General features: G+C 35.3%; 1 protein-coding gene across 1 annotated transcript in view; it reads left to right on the top strand.

Moving 5' to 3' along the window:
• The window catches only part of LOC143236882 (DNA topoisomerase 3-beta-1-like), a 43,522-nt gene that overhangs the window by 12,724 nt on the left and 9,528 nt on the right, over window positions 1-21,270 (top strand). Inside the window, 8 exon segments of the mRNA XM_076475533.1 lie at window positions 8,801-9,001; window positions 10,076-10,159; window positions 11,682-11,802; window positions 12,611-12,793; window positions 14,299-14,320; window positions 14,323-14,507; window positions 16,393-16,610; window positions 20,294-20,474. Coding sequence (XP_076331648.1) covers window positions 8,801-9,001; window positions 10,076-10,159; window positions 11,682-11,802; window positions 12,611-12,793; window positions 14,299-14,320; window positions 14,323-14,507; window positions 16,393-16,610; window positions 20,294-20,474 — 1,195 coding nt within the window.

The raw sequence follows: 21,270 nt of genomic DNA, 5'->3' as shown, positions 1-21,270 counted from the left end.
CCTAATAAGCTTTGATTTCCTGGAATTGGGAAACCTCGTGCAGTGTTTTGTCACAACTTGAACCAGATACTGGGTTTGCTGTTCATCCCTTGTTAGGAGACAATTGTACTCTTCATTGAGAACAACTCCACACTCTGCATGATCATTTGTGACAGCAAAGCTGTTGACAACATTGAGAGCCTCCTTATAATCCTTTCTAGCTGGCCAAGTATCTGGATTCTGGTCTAAGAAGTCAGTGAACAGATGAGGATGGAGACCTTCTAGTTACAAGATCAGATAGCTGAAACTGTTTAATAGATGCTGGATTAACTGTCTGTCACATTTTCTGTTCCTTCACATTCCCTTGTTGCCCTTGCCATAAGCTTCTTTATGGAAGAGGACACAGGTGGATAAAAAAAAAAAAAAAAGCAAGGTCCACCAGCTCCACTGACAAGTACCAGAGGTGATGAGAACTTGTCTAGAACAGCTTTTGATATAGCTGTGTTGACAGTGGCATAGGCAAGCCTTCAGAAGATTTGGGTTATTGTTTAGTGCTGATGCTTCAATCCATCCTTTGAGAAAGATCTTAACTGGAAATACACACATCTGCTGAAGACCATTCTTCTTCCTGTCTGTCAGTTTAAACTGATTATGAAAAAAACAGATCTTGAGTGAGTATATTACGTTAGACATCCACCTAGCATGGTGACAGGTGCCATTAAGTGGATGCACCATGGAGGAGTGACTCCTATGAAGATCAATGAGAGCTCTATGAATTCTTGACAGTCATCACTGAGGTCCTTTTGCCCTGTCAGTGGCTTTTCAGCCCAAGCCACTAGCTCTAGTTCACTGATGAAATCAGTTATTTACTTGTCATCAGCTGCAGTTGCATATGAATTTCTGTCAATAAACTCCCACTGATCTTGAAACTTCTTAAAAATCAAAACATATGGTCCTATGTTAGTACTCATGAGTGTAGTGAAAGCTCTATCAACTATAAGCTCAAAAATATGATGGTGACATGTCAGATGTAAAAGATCTTTCTGCATCTCCTCTTCTCTGAGAATGCATGCACCTTACTTTCACCCAGTATTGTCAGTTGTAGTATCAAATGACAATTCTATAACCTTCTTTTTCAAACTCCATTCCTTAAGAGCTGTTATAACAACCTTGGCTTGTTCTGATCCTGTCCAATTTGCTGATTTGGCAACTTACAGCAGCTGGGAGCCTTCATTGTCAGTAACACTAATTGGTTGGTAGTCAATATGCTCCTTAGTTGTCCCTTTGGTGTGGATTCCTGTACGTGGTGAGGGGACCTCCCAGTGAAGGTTCTATTCTGTCTGGTTACTTTCTCTGGGATCTAAACATCCACCCACGTGTTTGCCGTGCGTGGCGACCCATGAAGGGGAGGAGAGGATCCTGGTGGTTGAGGGGTCCAACCCTAACACACCATTCTGGCCTTGAATTCCTGTAGACGGGTGGCCCGGCCCCTCTTGTGTCAATCGGCTGGTCCACTTGGGCTAGACTAAACCAAGTACCAGTGTTGGACGTTCTCAACGGGTGTTGTGGACATTGTGCCTGATGCTGGTGTTTGGATATAGTGCTCACGAAACCCTGGCTTTCCTGCATTGTCTTTTCATTACATTGTATTGCATCCCCTTGTAGGGCTCCATGGTGGGTGGGGTCAGTGGGTACCGAAAATTTTCTTTTTTCCGATGGATCCTCCTTCAAAAAATTTAAATAAAATAGTGAAAAAAACAGTCAATAGGTAAACGACCACGTCTTGAAGACTCTAAGCAGCAATCTTCAACATCTGTAACACACTTACCCCATTTTCTTGTATTACATTCTCTTTCAGAAAAACCTTTAGAGCAAATGTCCCCCTTTTTTTATTCAGAAGGGACGAGAGGGTCTTGCTGGCTCTCCAAAGTCAGTAAAGAAACTTCAATCTGGAGACATATTAGTTGAAACATCCACAACCCACCACAGTGAACTCCTCTTGAATTCAACAGCAATTGGGGATATACCTATTGAGGTTACCCCTCATGCTACCTCGAATTCATCACGAGGAGTTATTGTTGAGAGGGATTTGAAGAATGTTCCCGAGTCAGAGATTCTCGCTGGTCTCTCCACTCAAGGAGTTTCTGCAATAAGGCGCATCTCCACTTGCAAAGATGGAGTTACACTTCCAACAAATACCCTCGTTTTGACATTTACATCATCACATGCACCTGCCACCATCAAGGCAGGTTATCTAATTGCAGGAATGCGCCATACGTTCCAAACCCTCTCCGATGTTTCCAATGTCAGAGGTTCGGCCACTCCAAGACATCATGTCGTGGTTCCCTAACATGTGCTCGTTGTGTTGGCAAGGACCACAATGCCTATGAATGTGACATGGACCCACATTGCGTCAACTGCAATGGTTCTCACCCTTACTACTTTCGTTCTTGCCCAAAATGGTTGGAGGAAAGAGGTGCAGCGTTTGAAAATGACTCATAATATCAGTTATCCCGAGGCTCGGAAATTGCTGTCCACAACTCCATCTCGGACATATGCTGCTGCTTCATTCCACAACTACAGTGGGAGTGCAGACAGATCTCTCTGTGCCTCCAAGAGAATCATTTTCAAAACAAATGAAAAGCCTTTTGACCTCCATGGTTAAAAAGGTTGATGAATTGACTTCTACACCCACCTCTGTTCCTCCCATACATTCCAACAAACCTCAAGATCCACATTCTTCAGTTTCAAATACAGGCATTTCTTCTGATACATCTTTTTCTCCCACCCCAAGAGGCAAAACAATCATTCGATCCCATTCTCAGTCACTGGAATCCCCTTCCAATAACAAAGACCTGCCTAATCAACCCAGGGCAGGATCCATGGAGGTTGATAGACATCCTCCAACTAAGGACAGTAAGGAAAAAATACGTGGTCGTAAACAGAAGGGTTCTCCAGCCACTTTGCCTACCCGTCATTAAAAATGGCCACCTTGATACAATGGAACTGTCGAGGTTTACATTCTAATCTGGATGATATCAAAACACTGATTGCTTCCTACCATCCTGTATGTCTTTCCTTACAAGAAACGTTTCTAAAACCTGCTAATACAGTCACCATTTGGCAGTTTTCTCTGTACAGAAATGACAGGCTGTGTGATGGATGAGTACATGGAGGGGTGGCACTACTGGTTGATCAGCATGTGCCCACCCTGTCTTTATCTCTCAACACACCCTTGGAGGCCATAGCCATCCATGTTTCCTTGGGTCACACCATCACTGTTTGTTCTCTCTACCTGTCCCCTGGAGAGACATATGATCAATCAGACCTTGATGCTCTCGTTGAACAGTTGCCGTCTCCCTTTCTACTCCTGGGGGACTTTAATGGACTTCATCCCCTCTGGCGAAGTGCTGTTATTGATGGGAGGGGTCGCTCTGTAGAGCGTATGCTCTCTGATCACAACCTTTCTCTTTTCAATACTGGTTTTTCCACTTATTTTCATGCACCTAGTCAGTCTTTTACCACTAGTGATCTCTCAGTTTGCTCCCCTTTATTATTCTCCCATATTTCATGGAGGGTTGACAATAATTCACTAGGCAGTGATCATTTTCCTATACTTTTGAGAGAGACTGGCCGTAGTCGATGCCACCCTACCAACGTGCCCTGGTGGAAGCTGGATCAGGCAGTCTAGTCCACTTTCACTGCTCTTGCAGAACTTGATCCTGCCATCATGAATCAGTCATCAGTAGACGACTGTGTGGCAGCGGTAACTGGCTGTAGTATAGAGGTAGCTGCTCAGTGTATTCCTAAAACCTCGACACGTTTTCCACAATATCCTCAACCGTGGTGGAATCCTGCTTGCCACTTAGCACGGAAGGCTCAAAAACGGGCCTGGGATACTTTTCGTAGATATCCCACACTTTCTAACCACGTCCCTTACCAACGGGCCCGTGCACATGCTAGGTGGGTAAGACGTCAAAGCCAGAAGGAATCTTGAATTAAGTTCACAACTAGCATATCTTCTACCACCAGTTCCAAGGTCATATGGGACAGGATTCGAAGGTCAGTGGGCACTACAATTCTGTCGCCTCTCGATCTTACTCTCTGATGGTCAGGAGGTGACTGATGTTCGGAACATCGCTGATACTCTAGGTGAAAGCTTTTGCCGGGTATCCAGCACTTCTGCTTGTTCCTCTACCTTCTTGGCCATCAAGACTCGGGCAGAGCATTCACCTCTTTCCTTTCAAACTGACTGTCTCTTTGACTATAATTATCCCTTTTCACTGATGGAACTGAAAATGGCCCTTCATCGGTCTGGCAGTACATCTGTTGGACCTGATGATGTACACTTTGACATGCTGCACCATCTATCTCCTGCTTCTCTTGATGTCCTTCTATTTGTCTTTAACCGAATCTGGCAGAAGAATGTATTTCCTGATGCCTGGAGCCAGGCTATTAATTTACCTTTCTCTAAGCCAGGGAAAGATCCCAAGATTCCTTCAAATTACCGTCCAATTGCTTTGACGAACTGTCTCTGTAAGACCTTAGAAAGAATGGTTAATGCTCGTCTTCTTTGGTTCCTCGAATCAAACAACCTCCTCTCGCCCATCCAGTGTGGGTTTCGACGACAGCACTTCTCTACAGACCACCTAATTCGACTTGAAGCATCAATCAGAGAAGCCTTTCTCAAACGTCAACATCTTGTATCAATATTCTTTGACATTGAGAAGGCTTACGACACAACATGGAGGTATGACGTTTTGCGAGACCTCCATACATATGGGTTACGTGGCCATTTACCCATGTTTATTAAATAAATTTTTAATGGACAGGAGATTCCAAGTTAGTGTGGGTTCGACACTTTCCTGTTCTTTTGTACAGGAACTTGGAGTCCCTCAGGGCTGTGTTTTGAGTGTCACACTTTTCAGTATAAAGATAAATGCCATCAATGAACAACTCCCTCTCACTATTGCGAATGGGCTGTATGTTGACGACTTTCACATCTCATGTCAGTCGTCGAACATGAGATATATTGAGCGGCAACTACAAACTGCCCTCAATCGTGTACTGAAGTGGACTATGGCGAACGGCTTTAATTTCTCTCTCTCTAAAACCGTTTGCATGCAGTTTTGGTGCCAATGGGGTATTCACCCTGATTCTGAACTTCATATCGGTGAAGTTTCGCTGCCAGTTGTCCCTGAGACCAAGTTCTTGGGGCTTATCTTTGATCGTAAGCTGACCTTTATACCACACTTAAAGCAGCTACGGGTCAAATGCACAAGAGCACTGAACATCCTCCGTGTTCTCTCTTCTACCAGTTGGGGGGCAGATCGCTGTTCAATGTTAAAGGTATATCGTGCTCTTATTAGATCGAAACTCGATTATGGATCAATGGTCTATGGCTCTGCCAGACCCTCGGCCTTAAAGATGCTGGACCCCATTCATCACCAAGGACTTCGACTCTGCACTGGGGCTTTCCGTACCTCTCCAGTTCAAAGTATATACATTGAATCTCATGAACCTTCTCTACATCTTCGCCGTTTGCAACTATCTTTACAATATACTTCGAAACTTCATTCCTTACCAAAGCATCCCACCTGGAAATGTGTTTTCCTTCCTCGGTGGGCAGTACTTTTTCAGAACAGACTATCTGTCATTGCTCCGTTTGGCCTTCGCATCCGGGCGCAATTGGATGAATTGGGTCTGTCCTTGGATAACATTGCAGATTCCACAGGTTGGCCCATCCCACCATGGCTTATTGACCTTTCTTTCAGTCATCTTAAGCGGGCAGATACTCCAGATTGGAAGTACCGGCATTTATTTAATGAACATCTTTCAAACAATCTTTTCATTCCCATTTATACTGATGGTTCTAAATTGGGTAATTCAGTGGGCTCTGCTATGGTTTGCTGCGGTTCGGTGGCTGCAATTTTCTGTTTTTAATTGCTGTTTTGTTTTTACCTTTGTGTATTTTTACAAATTTTACTACATTTACTTTACTTTTACCTTTTTACTGGACATTTGGCTACTCATTATTACGAATTTGCTATATGTCTTTTAAACCTTCTATTATTTTAAATTTTGATAATGGCTACTATGACACATAACCCAGAACCAGGACTGGAAAGGCCAACTTCAGGTGACTGACGGATGTTCTTGAACTTACCTGTTCGTCTTCCTGGCGGGTTATGATCATTACCATTTTGCTAGAGTAAGTACTTTACAACTTCTTTTACTCTGCTTTCTCTCTTACCATTGTAAACTAGGTGTCAACATTGGTTTTATGCTTTTTCTGTTTTTCATTGATGTTTTGTTTTACCTTCATTTCCTTTTCTGTATTTTACTATATTTAATTTATTTTTACCTTTTTACCAGATGTTTGGCACAGATAGCTTAGCTGCTTTGTGCCATAAAACGCTAAATCAGTCAATCCTTAGTTGTCAAGTTCCTGAGGAGTTTTTCATTCCAGCAGACAATCAAAAGTATATCATCATGAAACTCTTCCTTCTTTGTTTCTGTGAATAATTTCTGGTGATTCTGATGCATGTGGTGGATGGAGGAGCAGTTGATGTTCAATTCTTCAGGATTTTGACCAATTGAATGTATCATTTCTGTGACAAAGCAAGTAGCAGCCCTGTCTGACAGCTTTGTCCTTTCAAGAGCCATAGATAGTGATCAAGATATTATGTTATTTTTGGCTATGAGACATTATGAAAGTCTGACTCCTTCAATGGCAACAGCAGAATCTTCCACATAATTTGGAAATTCGTCTGAGCTGCTTCTGGAAGATGACTCCAATTGTACTGTGTTTGAGAATGCTGTGGCTTCCTTCTCCCATTGACTTCTTTGTCCTTCTTCCATTTTCCTCCTCTTCAGAGATTGGCTATTTTTTGCAGCTTGCTCAGCAACAGTTGGTCCCATTGTTTCTCTACGACATGTTTCCCATTGAGTAATCGGGAATTCTCGGTCTTCTCGATTTGTCCTTATTTGTGAGGACATCAGAAGTGGCTATGTCAAACAAGTTGGACATTTCTGCTTCAAAGTCATTCTCCTTCTTTATCTATGGAGCTGATCTTCTGTTTTTCCCTTTCCTCAAACTCTGATAAACTGTGTACAGCTTCTCTACTTTAGTTATTGCATAATCTTTGTGGATCATTGAAATTCTTGCTTTCTCCCAGAATTTCTATTACATGCATGATCACTGTTGTGGCTCTTTCCATTATTGTCTTCTCCTCCTTAATGTGAAGGTGCAGAAAGAATGAAAGAACTTGTCCTTTAGAAGGAAGTTTTGTTCTTTTAATTCCATCATCTGGTTTGCAAAGGTAATCCTTAGAATGAATTGTTGTGATCAATCACTGATAGGTATCAATTGTTTTGAAAAAATACATGAAATTGATTATAATTTAATGAAAGATATTTACTGTAAATAATAAATATTAATACTAATTAAATAAATAAACTTGTTCCACTTTTCTGCATACACCCATTTACAGCTGTACTCTACATAATGAAAAACAACTTTAAAATGTGTAGTACAGTACATAACAAGGTCATCTGGAATGGTCAAAATCACAAGTATAGCAGTGGAGAATAAATAATCAACTCCAAACATTTATGTGAGTTACGTACATGAAATTACAAACTCCATGTGTAACCTTTAAATTTAGTCCAAATGACTTAAACTTTCACCACAAGGGTTTTTTTCACACATACAAAAAATGTTAAGGGTTAGGAGCATGATGTTTGTAACTTTCATTTTGAATAATCACCTTAATATATTCTGGATATCATTGCAGATTTCTTCAAAAAGTTGTATACCATTAACCCTCTCTTTACGGACAGTTCAAAATATGGATGTTGCAGCTTTTTAGAGAGTTATATTTAAAAGTTGGTTAAACTACTGTTATCAATATATACAAATTAACTTGGCATCAAAATATGGTTGATAAATCAAATGTTAATATTATATACGTTTTAAGTCTTTAATGTTATACAAAATATTTCAAAAACTCCAATTTCTTCTGGTATTAAAATTGTGACATTTACCCTTTAGGTCTCCTCTATACTCTTCTAAAAAGAATAAAAAGGGAAATTTACTTTTATTTCGTATTTTTTATGATGGCTACAAGGTCAGTGAAATCAACCAAGTCCATAAAGAGTTAGAAACAGAAAATAAGAAATAAAACAATTTTATGGAAGGAATGTGTGATATTTATTTAGGATGTTTGAGAGATAACACAAATGCATTTGAAAATTTTCAGATGAATAACAAGTATTTTTTTTAAATCACATAAAATTCACTTTCACTTGAGGCTACCAACACTATGACTTTATATATTCAAGACAAATCTTTAGCAAAAACAGTTAATGATAATTTAGTTATTTGTGTACAAAGGACTTATTAAATTTCATGAATATACCCATACCACATTGAAAGTTATAATGTGGAAACTGTAATGATTATTTTATTGTTATGAAGTTAGTTAAATGGTTCATGTGAAGTGTTAATGACATGTAACATTTCTTCAAGACAACTTATACTTCATTTTTTTGTCTTTTATCTGTGGAACAAAATTGGGTATTGTTATCAAAAATACAAGCTAGATTAGACATTTTGTTTTGAGATTTTTATTATCACTTTGTAACTTTAGTAAACCTATTTCAAGTGTATGGGATGTTATAGTTTTTTATCACCTGGGATTGGCCACTATAAAGTAAAACCTCTCCTTGCAGGGTGTGGAAACTGTAATGCCATGTCTTATTAATATAATTGTTCAGTTTTCAAGATTAAACTTTGCATAGTTTTATATTTTTTTTACAGAGTTACTGGAACTTCTCAGAAAGAAAAGACTCGCCAGAAGCCTCAGGCACTGAACACTGTGGAGTTGATGCGTGTGGCAAGCTCAGGATTGGGTATGGGCCCTCATCATGCTATGCAGGTAGCAGAAAAACTGTATGTACTGGGATATATCAGTTATCCTCGTACAGAAACAACACAGTACTCGGAAAACTTTGATCTAGTGTAAGCTATGGTGTCTATTGAAATAATGTTTTGTTTTTTCAGTTAAAAATTAATACAGAATAGAAAGTGTGGAGTAATATTTAATGACAGTTAGAACTAGTGTTCATTCCTGGTGATATTGTTTTTTATAAAAGATAAATACGTACATATTTATAAATGGCTTAAGAGTTGGTTTCATTATTTTGTTCTATGTTGAATGGTTGTAATTAAATGTTTAACTATACACTTATACTACTCTTATAATACTATTGATTTTTACCATTTTATTTGAAACACTCATAAATGAATTTCATGTAATCGTTTTTAAATCTAAACTCCACATGTATATTAATTACTGAAAAAGACTTATTATATCCCATATTTTTTATGAAATTCTCTTAATATGTAAAATTTTAATTCTGTTTATAAACAATTTTTAGTGTGCAATTTTCAGAGTACAGTGAAATGATTAAACAAGGTAACAGAATTTGTAAAGGTTGTATTTATAAAATGTATATTTTTGAAATTTGATCAATTTTAGTTTAAATTTTCTGTCGTTTATAATTGAAAGTTAAATAATACTTAGCAGAGTTGTTTCAGGCATTTTTATTTAAAATCTGTGACATTATTTAGCACAAGTAACTGACATTTTCTGTAAAGTAGTATTTGTATATGAAAATCAATGCTTAAGCATTGAAGTCTGATGAACAGTTTTCTTTCAATAGTAAGTATATACTACATTAGAATGTTAAAGATTTTAGTGGAAACTAGCTATCGATTCTTCAGCAATCACTTTCAGGCTAAGAGAATCAAAAGTCGCATCTTATTAAAATTTTTAATATTCCAGTGTACTGTATACCCAGATTTTTAGTAGTTATTATTGTACATGAACACACACGTTAAGTAGAATGACACTTCTGAACTAATATTATCTTGACATTTGATGAACCTTCTCAAACTATTTTGGATTGAACTGTAGCATTGCTAAGAGAAATGACACGTAAAATATTTTATGGATTAGCTTAAAGATATTAATTCTGTATCAAAACATAATGTATGTTATTAAATGTTCTTTGATTTGTTTGTTTTTCAAAGTGGAGCTTTAAAACAACAACAGAATAATTCTGAATGGGGTGGAGAAGTAAAAGAACTCTTAAAAACTGGATTAACTAAACCAAGGTAAAACATAATTGTTTAATTACTTTAATGTGTATTATGATATAATTGCTTTAAAAAAACATGCTATTTATGACGTGCTAGGTTGGTATTATTACTTGAAAATAGAATTTTATTTTTATCATTACAAATGTTTACATTAAATTTACATTGGATCATTTGTTGTTCATAACCTGCTCGTTCAGCTGATGTTACTGTTTGAAGAAAATAATAAACCTAGTTTCATCAGGTTTTGCTACAATACCACATATTTGAATTTTATATCAAAGTAGATGTGTGTAGAATAGGGGATTTTTGTTTTTTATATGACAGAAATTTTCAAATTTAAAGGGAAAGTGGGGTGAATGTGAGTTTAGTGCTGATGGTTTCATATTTATGGCTACTGGTTTTTCTGCTATATTGATAACATAGCCTGGTGTCTAACAAGATTACCATGGCAGTGTACACTTCAAAGTTTGAATCTTGTGAATACAGTATAGCCACCAAAGGTAATAAAGGCTACAGTAGAAGTCTCAAACTAACTGCTAGACCTAGCATTATTTGGCTACAGTACAAAATTCAAACTATCTGATGGATGTAACCTTGTTAATTGGCTAATAGTAAAGTAGGTATTAATTTTTTACATCCAAAGTAAGGGTTCAAGTGAGTTCTAGTACTGGCACATTAGACATTTGTTTTAAAACTTGTGCTGCTGCAAATACTGGGCTTTTTGCAACCATACATGATTATATTTCATTTATAAGTGAGACAAAAACAAACATCAGATATTATGTTAGGCAACATTCACATACATAAACGCTTTACTGTGTTAGGAAACATTCACGTGCATAAATGCTTTGCTGTGTTAGGGAACATTCACGTACATATACGCTTTACTTATGAGTTTTAATAAAGTCTTTCTTGGTTTCAAGGTCCATAACTAATGTATTTTTAATAAATATTAATGTCAGATCTAAGCCTAATGTGCATATTTTTCCTTATTTTTGTAATTAACGAATAGTTTTTGTATAAACTGTATAGTTAAATATAGATGTGTGTTTGCGTATATATGTAATACTGACATGTATATGTTCACAATGTTTTCCTCTCGATGCATGTGTCTCCCTCTATGTTCCTTTCCTCAACACATTTCTTTCAATAAATTGATAGAGGAAGTCCCTTTTTTTTCACTAATTTCTCTCTCAAAAAAGGAAAATTGTGATTCTTAATTTTTCTCAGGCTCTCTCTTCAATGATTATAAAACTATCATTTGTTATGTAAACAATAGATATTCTGACCAAAACCATAATTATTTGATACTGTTATAAAAGTAAAAAAAACATTTTTCATTTGTTTTATTAAATTGTACTATTTGTTTGCTGGAATAAGGACACAATTTGCACTCCACTTGTGAATTATGTCAAATAGTTTTGGGATGTTACAGAAAAAAAATTTCTTTAAGTTAAGAATTTTAGTTATTATGATATATTTTTTTAATTAAGTTATCACACAAGAAAAAGGTAAAATTACTCTTGAAAAACTTCAGGAAGGGATTTGATGCTGGGGACCATCCTCCTATAACTCCAATGAGAAGTGCTTCAAGGTCAGAACTTGATGGAGATGCATGGAGGCTTTATGATTACATCACAAGACATTTTATTGCCACAGTAGGTAGCTCTTTCACATAAGTTTATAGTAATTATACAAACTAAAATTGTTCTGTAATACAGCTTTTACTGAAGCTGTAGTAATACAGGCTTTTACTAGAGTAAACTGTGCCATAATGGAGGCTTTTGCTAGAGTAAACTGTGCCGTAATGGAGGCTTTTGCTGGAGTAAACTGTGCCGTAATGGAGGCTTTTGCTGGAGTAAACTGTGCCGTAATGGAGGCTTTTGCTGGAGTAAACTGTGCCATAATGGAGGCTTTTGCTGGGGTAAACTGTGCCGTAATGGAGGCTTTTGCTGGGGTAAACTGTGCCGTAATGGAGGCTTTTGCTGGGGTAAACTGTGCCGTAATGGAGGCTTTTGCTGGGGTAAACTGTGCCGTAATGGAGGCTTTTTCCTAAAATTGAACTTTCACAGAAGCTTGGTTTTACTGAGTTTATAAATAGTAAATCATATCAGTGCCCTTCCTCTTTGCTTGTGAAAATGAATACTGTGTAGAATATATCCATTTTATGAAATTACTTACATCACCATATTGTAGAATTTGTCTTATTATTTGATATTTCTTTTACTCAGTGACATCGGGCAGATAGTCTAATTTATTTGCATCTTGCTTAGATTTATGTTGTAAAATTGTTTTGCAATGAATGGCATATAATTTTATAAATTTAATATATGTAATTTTCCATTGTGAAATTAATTTTGAAAACTTTGTAAACAACTTAATTCATAGCAATAAAAATAACCCATATGGTAGTGGCCAGTTTTTCTGTATGCTCCTGATTTTGCCCTAATTTTTTTATTTGATTAGGTCAGCTCTGATCTGAAATTCTTGCAAACTACGGTGACTTTTAGTTTTGGTGGAGAAATTTTCACCTCCACAGGAAAAGCTCTCCTAGATCCTGGATTCACTCGAGTGATGTCGTGGCAAGGCATAGGACTTGAAGAAACTCTGCCTTCTCTAAAGAAGGGAGATGTTTGTGGAGTTACAGAAGTAAGTTTGCAAATGTAAAACAAAACAAAAGAACAAAAAAAAACTATCAATCATGTGGGTAACTTGCAAGTTTCTTATTATAAAGTGTAGGTAGAGATGCATATGTGAAAAAGAGTGATGTTTATGTTATATGAGAAATATCTTGAAAATCTTGTGTCTAAAGCTTGGTCAACCAAGTTCATACATTATAATTTTTGAAGTGAAATGTAAAGTTTTGTCACAAAAGATAACATTTTTGCCACAACAGAGAAGGTACATATGGGTTAAATAATTAGAAATCTAAGATTTTAAAGAAATATTTTAAATATTGAAGTATTTTAAAACGAAGGATGGTTATTTTTAGTAAATATAGTGTAATAACATAAAATATAACTAGCAAGGAGCCATTTGCTGCTTCAAAACTATTCCTGCACACCCCCACCCTTTAAATAAAGTTAAAAATTTAAACTTTCCTTTTTTTTTAATTTTTGTTTCCTTTTCAAACTCTTGTAAGAATAAAACTGAATGGAGCCAGTCTTTTTCAGATCTTAAACTTGTGTTTTCATATTATATTTTCTTCAAATTACTGTGCAAAAAAGTCAGAAACCTCTTTCTTATGAACCCCCATAAATTAACTTTTCTATCCCTGAATTTCAACCTACTGATCCCCATTCAGAAATTTTCCAGTAAATACAAATCTTAGACATGGAGACCAGAATTGTACACAGTATTCCAAGTAAAGCCTAAGTCGTGATAAGTATAAAGAGATATTTACATTCGTGTTGACAAGAAACCCACTTGAGTAAAATGTATCTCAGGATTGCTGGTATGGGTATTAACACTTTTACTGGTTTATTAGGAAAAGTGATAATACCCAAACCAGCTATCCTGAGATACGTAGATATTTACATTGGTAAATTTCTTTTTAAATGGACATTAAATAATGTGTTCAACAGGTAGATATTGTAGAAATTTTCTTATTTTTATATTGTTGGATGTTAGCTGAAGTTGTGGGCTGAATGTGATTTGGAAAATATTGTAGAATCAAATATTTCACTAGTGATCAAGAAAACCTTAGCAGAGAATGCCTCGTGGTGAATTATCCCAACTTGAGCTATGCTATAGAATGGGTCAGAAATTGTAAATTTATTTCTGCTTTATGCAGACAAAATTATTAAAAAATTCTTTCACATACCCACAAAACTGAATGAATTACACCATCCTTCAAGTGCTCAGGTTATATGGTTCTTATCATTTTATATTCAGACTTCTTGAACCTGCATGTTTTTCTGATATCATTAATGTTTCACGTAAAGAATGATCTTTACAATGTCTTTCAAAGTTTCTCATCCTTTGCCTTAATATTATTTGTATAAAGGATGGCTTTCAGAAATTGGTGCATACAGTCCATCTGGCCTTGATATCTTACATAGTAAAGATACTTGCATATTTTAGTTAAAACACTTCAGATTAAGTGAAGAAAGAATTAAATTTGTTTGTAATATCAAAATATATCTAAAATATAGGTGAAACTTGTTGAAAGACAAACGGCCCACCAGATTACCTCACTGAAGCTGAATTAATCACTTTAATGGAACAACATGGCATAGGAACAGATGCTTCTATTCCAGTTCACATCAACAATATTTGCCAGAGAAACTATGTAACCATTGGAAGTGGAAGAAAATTGATTCCTACTCCTCTTGGAATCGTTCTGGTTCATGGCTATCAAAAGGTAATGTTGGTATTTTTTTCAGTGAGATATGAAAATTAGAGAAGGTTTGTGTTTGAATGTTTTTATTTTGTCTGCACTAATGACTGTATATAGTAATTTTATATACATTGCCTCTTCTTACTGGAGCATGGATTTATCATTTCAGTTTGTCTCTAGTTTTACCTCTTCACACACACATACACTGTAGTTTGTGTAGGGTTTTTACTAAGATTTACCTTTCTTAGTTACACCCCCCCCCAAGGGCTTAGTTGTAAATCTGAAGTTTTACAATGCTACAAACTGGATTTCAAAGTCCAGGGTGGACACAACACAGGTAGCCCACTGTGTAGTTTTATGCTTAACATAAAACAAATCCTTAGTCACTACAGAGTTTATCTAATGGCAAAATAAGGCAAAAACAAACAAGTGAGATGCACCTCAGTCAAACAGGAGGATCGTAATTCATTTCTACACAAAGAAGCATTGTAATATCAGCTGCAATGTACATTAAATACAAGACAAAATTGTCAGATAATATGAGATTTGTAAATATATACGATTACATTTGTTTAGTAGTAATGCAGGTTATATTTAAGGTAAGTTAAATCATCCAAGCAATTGTAGTTATACACTATATTACCATAAATATTGAGGCAGATCACCATTAGAGAGGAGAGATGTTTGGTTTTACTGCTGAGATTTGGCTCAACATAAATTGTATAGAATACAATAAAATTACTTAATTTTTCAAAGTAAGGAATTGAGAAATTAAACAAATACAAGGATATAATAGTCTTAAAAGAATAAAGTTGAAAATAAAGTGACTAGATTGTCATGATTGTAATATGCTCAATCTGGGCTCATCAAATGTATGTACAAGATGGGTGCAATTAAAAAGGGAGGCAGTAGATATCCAAATACATTAAGAGGAAGACACAACCTTAAACTCATTTAATCTTGAAAGATTCACTTTTAAAAAGAACAACTTTTTGCCAATTTGTAATGGAAAAGCTTTCATCCTTTTTTTCTCGGTGTATGAAAGAAGAAAATGGAATAGCTTTAACAACTTTATTCCATGGTTTCTGAAATACATTTTAAAAAAGATAAAATTTTCTAAGAATTCAGGTAAAAGTTTTTCTGGAATATGGAATTGAGTTTGAAAAATCAAATATATGTAATCATGTTCATCAGTATCGAAACCTATCTGCATTTTAAACTTAGGGGACAATTAGATTATGTTTAACACTGTTAAAACAGATTGTGCATTTAAGTTAACAGCTGATATGATGATGTTTAACACTTACAAACAAATTGTATGTTAAAACAAAGCAGTGATGTTCAACAGTGTTAAAATAAGCTTGTTTTATTTTAAAGTTAAGAGAGATTAAAATGACGTTCAACAGTGTTAAATCCGGGTTTTGTTCAAAATTAAGCAAAACTAGAATGAAATATGGAAATGAACTGAAGCAAAATTTGTATTTGTGGCTTTACTGGATTTACTATTGTTTATAAAAGATATATTTGGAAGAGAGATGAATTGTTTATAGGACTTTTAAGAGAAAAACTGTCAATGAAATACTTTCCCATGAGAGTTACTTAAAAATATTGCATTAAATTTAATTCACAAAGATAAAGATAATGAAATAAATTGATAACGAATTATTTGGTAATTGCAAAACTGAAAATTAAAACAGGTATTTAAAAATCTAGGTTGTTTCTTTTCAAATGCTTCAAGTGTGTGTTAAAAATGTACAATTGCTATAAATAGTAGTAAATCGATCCCAACCTGGTATTCCCCACCATGTTACTAAAATTAAATTGTGTGATTGTTCTATTTTAGATCAATCCTCACCTGGCACTCCTCACCATGTTACTAAAATTAAATTCTGTGATTGTTCTGTTGTAGATCGATCCTGACCTGGTACTCCCCACCATGCGAGCAGCAGTTGAAAAGCAGCTTAATCTCATAGCTCGGGGTCAGGCAGAGTTTATTGCTGTTCTTCAACATACATTAACTATCTTTGAGTTAAAATTCCACTACTTTGTTACAAATATTCAAGGAATGGATGAGTTATTTGAAGTGTCCTTTTCACCAATATCTGCCAGTGGAAAACCTTTGTCCAGGTAAAGTGAAAATACAAACTAAATTATGAGTCACAGGTATATTAATGTAAACAGTGTCTTTATTACAGTTCTGAGATCAAAATAATAACAGATTGTTTGAATAATAGAACAGAAACTGTATGTTATGAAATTAAAAAACTCTTGTCAGGAAGGCCATACTTTTCTTTTATTAATTGGCTTATGAGAAATACCTGGAAAACTTTATACAGTACAAGAGGAAATAAAAATAAAAGTTGAAGTATTGTGACATCATCATAGTTGACCTGTAGTTCAAGCTGTGTTGTCACAGGTATTTGTAGTCTTATAATGTGGGCAATGTACTAATTTTGTTAAAATCTAATTGAAGATTGTGGTTGAGAACAGGTTGATGACTCTCAATTTAGAAACAGTTTTGAAGTTTCCAGTGTTCCTCAATATCTAATGTTTGTTGTTAGTTCCAGTTGAGGTGGTCAATGTCATAATTTTGTTCCATTAAGACGAGAAAGTCCTTCCATTTGGCCTCAACTTTGCCCGAACTCCAAAAAGAATCCCAACCACAGACTTAATTGCAACCATTTAAAATGCCTGCCAAATCCTCTTTTATACTGATGAAGTGAACTAAGTTTGACTTGCAGTATTGTGAAGTTACATAAAAAAAAGAAAGTATTTCACCAAAACCTCCAGGAAAAGCTGCCACAACTTGATAGACTACCTAAAATTCACAAATCCGAAATTCGTCTCCAACCAATCATCAATGTCATAGACTCTCCTCTTCATCAACCATCAACCTTACCACCATTTTATACTTTTCAAAAAACAACACTGAAACTAATATAATAAACTCTACTACTTTTAGCAGAGAAATTGAACAATCCTAAAACCAGAAGACACACTTGTGAGCTCAAATGATATAGATGACTCCAAGGATCACCATGGGTTGTTACCATTCTCACTTGTGACATTTCTCTGAATTTTCTGAAGAACATGGATACTTCTTATTGGAAGTGCAGTCATCTCTATACTGAGCATCCTTCAAGCTATTCCTCTGTTTCCATTTTTATGAATGGTTCTAAGTCAGGTGACTCTGTGGGCTCTGCCATGGTTGTTGTGGCTCAGTAGTTGTTCACAGGTCCCATTCTACAGATTTTGTACTCACTGTTGAGTTGTAAGCCATTTATCTTGCCCTAGAATTTGTAGAAGCATAACAGTATAAAAACTGTACTATATATATACTGACTCACTTAGTTTTTGACTCTGGCATCACTTAATGCCAGTTCTTACCCAGTTCCTTTAGACATTCAGAATTTTATGTCATCCATATCTATTTAGTTTTCTTGATTCCCAGATATGTTGGTGTTTGCAAGAACCAAGCTTGTTTACACTACAGATTAGTCTATCTGCTCTGACTTTGTCACAGCCCTGCCTATTCCTTATATGGACTACAGACCTCTCATTAAGGCACAGCTTCATGTCAGTTAGCAGTTGGTTTGAAGTGAGCTACATAATAACAAGGTTTTCCAGATAAAGCCTGTTGCTGTTTAGCCTTGTGGTTCTCTGAGAACCAAAGAGGGAGAAAGAGAGGAAGTTATCTTGCTAATGTGTGACCTTTGTGATACTCAAATCACTGTCCACGTTTTATTATTCTGGTGTCACTGTATTCACCTTTAATGTTGTGTGATGTTATTTGTGATGGTTATACTCTCTGTATTGATTATGTTTTTCTTTGTACATGCCATTGATCATTTTAGGTCCTTTCAGTTTTTTAACTTTATATACAAGCAGCATTCAGTTTTTGGTTTGTTTTATTTTTTACTTTTTAACCACATTTTACTTTTGCTTTTATTACTTTTGAATCAAAATTAGCAGTAGTTTGACACAGATTGTCTCCTTACTTTGTGCCATTAAATTCCTAACAACAAACCAGTCAATGTTTGGGTACAGCAGTCTTGTAAAGTTTACTAAATGCTGACCAAATTTTATGAAAATACACAGAGCAAACTTGCACTTGTAGCAAATGTTGCTAGGTATAACTTTACAGAAATGAGGATTGATACAATGTACCATCACTATTCATGTATTGATAACTAATGATTCAGAGAATATCATACGCCACTGACTTCTTTTACCAGAAAAAACAACTTTTAGCTGAAAACAGTTACGATACCAATTGCATTATCATCTGGAACCAGTTACAAGTATAACACACTAAAAAAACACTGGGAAAAATTAGAAAACTCACAGAAGTTTTCCACATAAAGACTTGTCAACCATGGTTAAGGCTTAGATTGTAATGAGATTTTCACTCCCTTTTCTGTTACAAGACTGCAAACACCATGTTCACACAGCTTGAACTCCAGGTCAACCATGATGATGTAACAACACGTGGCTGCATCATGTGATTAAAATATGTAATGAATACCTAGTATTATGGTAAAATAAATAGGAAACAAAGCAATGTATTATAATTAATAATTTTAGTTTCAAAAACATTACTTATTACATTCTATACAATAGTGGTGTACATTTTGTTACAGTTAAAGGTTTGTATTGTTTTCTGATCAAACTGGTACATAATTCTTTTTTGCTGTTTATTCACTGTTGTGTTTAATATTTGTGTTTAGTTATTCAAAAACATTGGGTTAAAAGAATGTGACTTTGATAACTTGTTTAGAACGTATCACTTGATCCAACTCTGTCATGGATTAAATTATTAAACTTTCTGTTGAAAACTGTAAAACTTTTTTTAAGCTTCTAAACTTTGTACCAGGAAGCTTTTTCCCAATTACCTATTAAACATATTTGATTTTTAATTTTACTACTTAATAATATAGTTGCCTTTGTACTTCCAAATACCATGACTGTCATAACTAGACAAAACTTGTACATGATAATGTAGGTGTTGTTCTTTCAAACACACTGACCATTATAACTAGACAAAACTTGTACATTATAATGTAGGTGTTGTTCTTTCAAACACACTGACCATTATAACTACTCAAAACTTCTGTGTGCTGCATAAATTTCTTTGTAGAGCATGTGAAGTAGTACATGCTTATTAAGATACTTGTGTATATTACATGAGTAAAATATCCAGACAGTAAGCACAGTTGTGTTGCTTGAAACCAGAACTGTATTACAAGGAAAATCCCTAAACTACATATTTGTTGGAGATGAAAAAATAAATAAATAAATGCATTGATACTTATTGCATTCTTTATTAATGTAATGCATCTTTATCAAATACTAGATGAAAGTTGATGTGTAAAATGATTGATTCGTTTTTGCCATAAAAGTCAAATACTTGCAAAGTAAGAAAACATTGTAAAACTAACATGCAAAAACATAGATTTACCTTTCGTATAATGAGATGTTTACTGGTGTTATATTTAAAGTGTACAAAAGTTGCATTGATCATCTAATCTAGTGTGTGACCTAGTAAACGAAAGCCATACATTCTCTGTGTGCTCATGGTTTAAAAATGTTTTGAATTAAACATACAGAGATGAAGTTATCATTATTTTTTAATGTTAAGTGTTTAAAAAATATTTGATCCGGCAACAACAGAGACTTAATTTATGGTATAAACAGTAGAGTAGTCCCCTTCGTTTCCATTCTATAAAAAAAAAACTGTTGTGATCCTAGTCGATCAAGAGACATCAAATAGCCTTCACTAGAGTGAGGTGAAACTGTATTTTCCCTTTCAGATGTGGGAAGTGTCGCCGTTACATGAAATTGATAGCTACAAAGCCCAGTAGACTTCATTGTTCCCAATGTGATGAAACCCTCTCTATACCACAGAATGGCAGTGTTAGAATTTACAGAGAATTAAAATGCCCTCTGGATGATTTTGAATTACTTCAGTGGTCAGGAGGAAATAAAAGTAAGGTGAGTATTTCACAGGTTTTCAGTACCAAATTATATACAGGTCAGTTGTAACACAAAGTCACACAATGATAGGTGTGTGAGAAATGTTTTATGTTCTTTTAATAGTTACGAGAGAACAGAGGTAAGTTTTCTAAACTGATTATTCCTTTATCTTTCCAATATTGAAGAAAATATTAAAGTAAGAATTCTGTAAGTCATGTTTTTACCTCACCATTTGTCACTAAAAATTAAAAGTGAATCTGAAAAGATATTTTTTAAAATAGTTTCAGAAAGCAGATGTAAGAGAGTTTGGGTAGAGTGACTTAAATTATTATATTTTCAAGTTACTCCAGTGATCAGAAGAAAGTTGAAGTAAGATGGAGTGTGTACTTTGTTTTGTTCTTTAACCTATAACAAAGAATTGATAGTTTTCAAATAAAAAAAACAAGTGTACAAGAAAAATGTTGTTAGTCCATTGGCTCATGAATAAAGATGTACAAGTGTAGACAGTCCATTGTATTGTATTGCACAAATATTCTTAAACAAACTGAGTGCATGTTACATTGATGTTGGCACAGTTTTGGTTCTTTATAACTACACCATGTGAACATGTTATACTCCACAAAATAAGCCTAGCTCACAAGTCGGTAGATCTCCACAGAATAAGCCTAGCTCACAAGTCGCTAGGTCTCCCCAAAATAAGCCTAGCTCACAAGTTGCTAGGTCTCCCCAAAATAAGCCTAGCTCACAAGTTGCTAGGTCTCCCCAAAATAAGCCTAGCTCACAAGTCGCTAGGTCTCCGCAAAATAAGCCTAGC

This window comes from Tachypleus tridentatus, chromosome 13, assembly GCF_004210375.1.
Source record: "Tachypleus tridentatus isolate NWPU-2018 chromosome 13, ASM421037v1, whole genome shotgun sequence".
Classification (NCBI taxonomy): Eukaryota; Metazoa; Arthropoda; class Merostomata; order Xiphosura; family Limulidae; genus Tachypleus; species Tachypleus tridentatus.
Note: the sequence above shows the minus strand (reverse complement) of the source record. Positions and strands in the feature narration are given on the sequence as shown.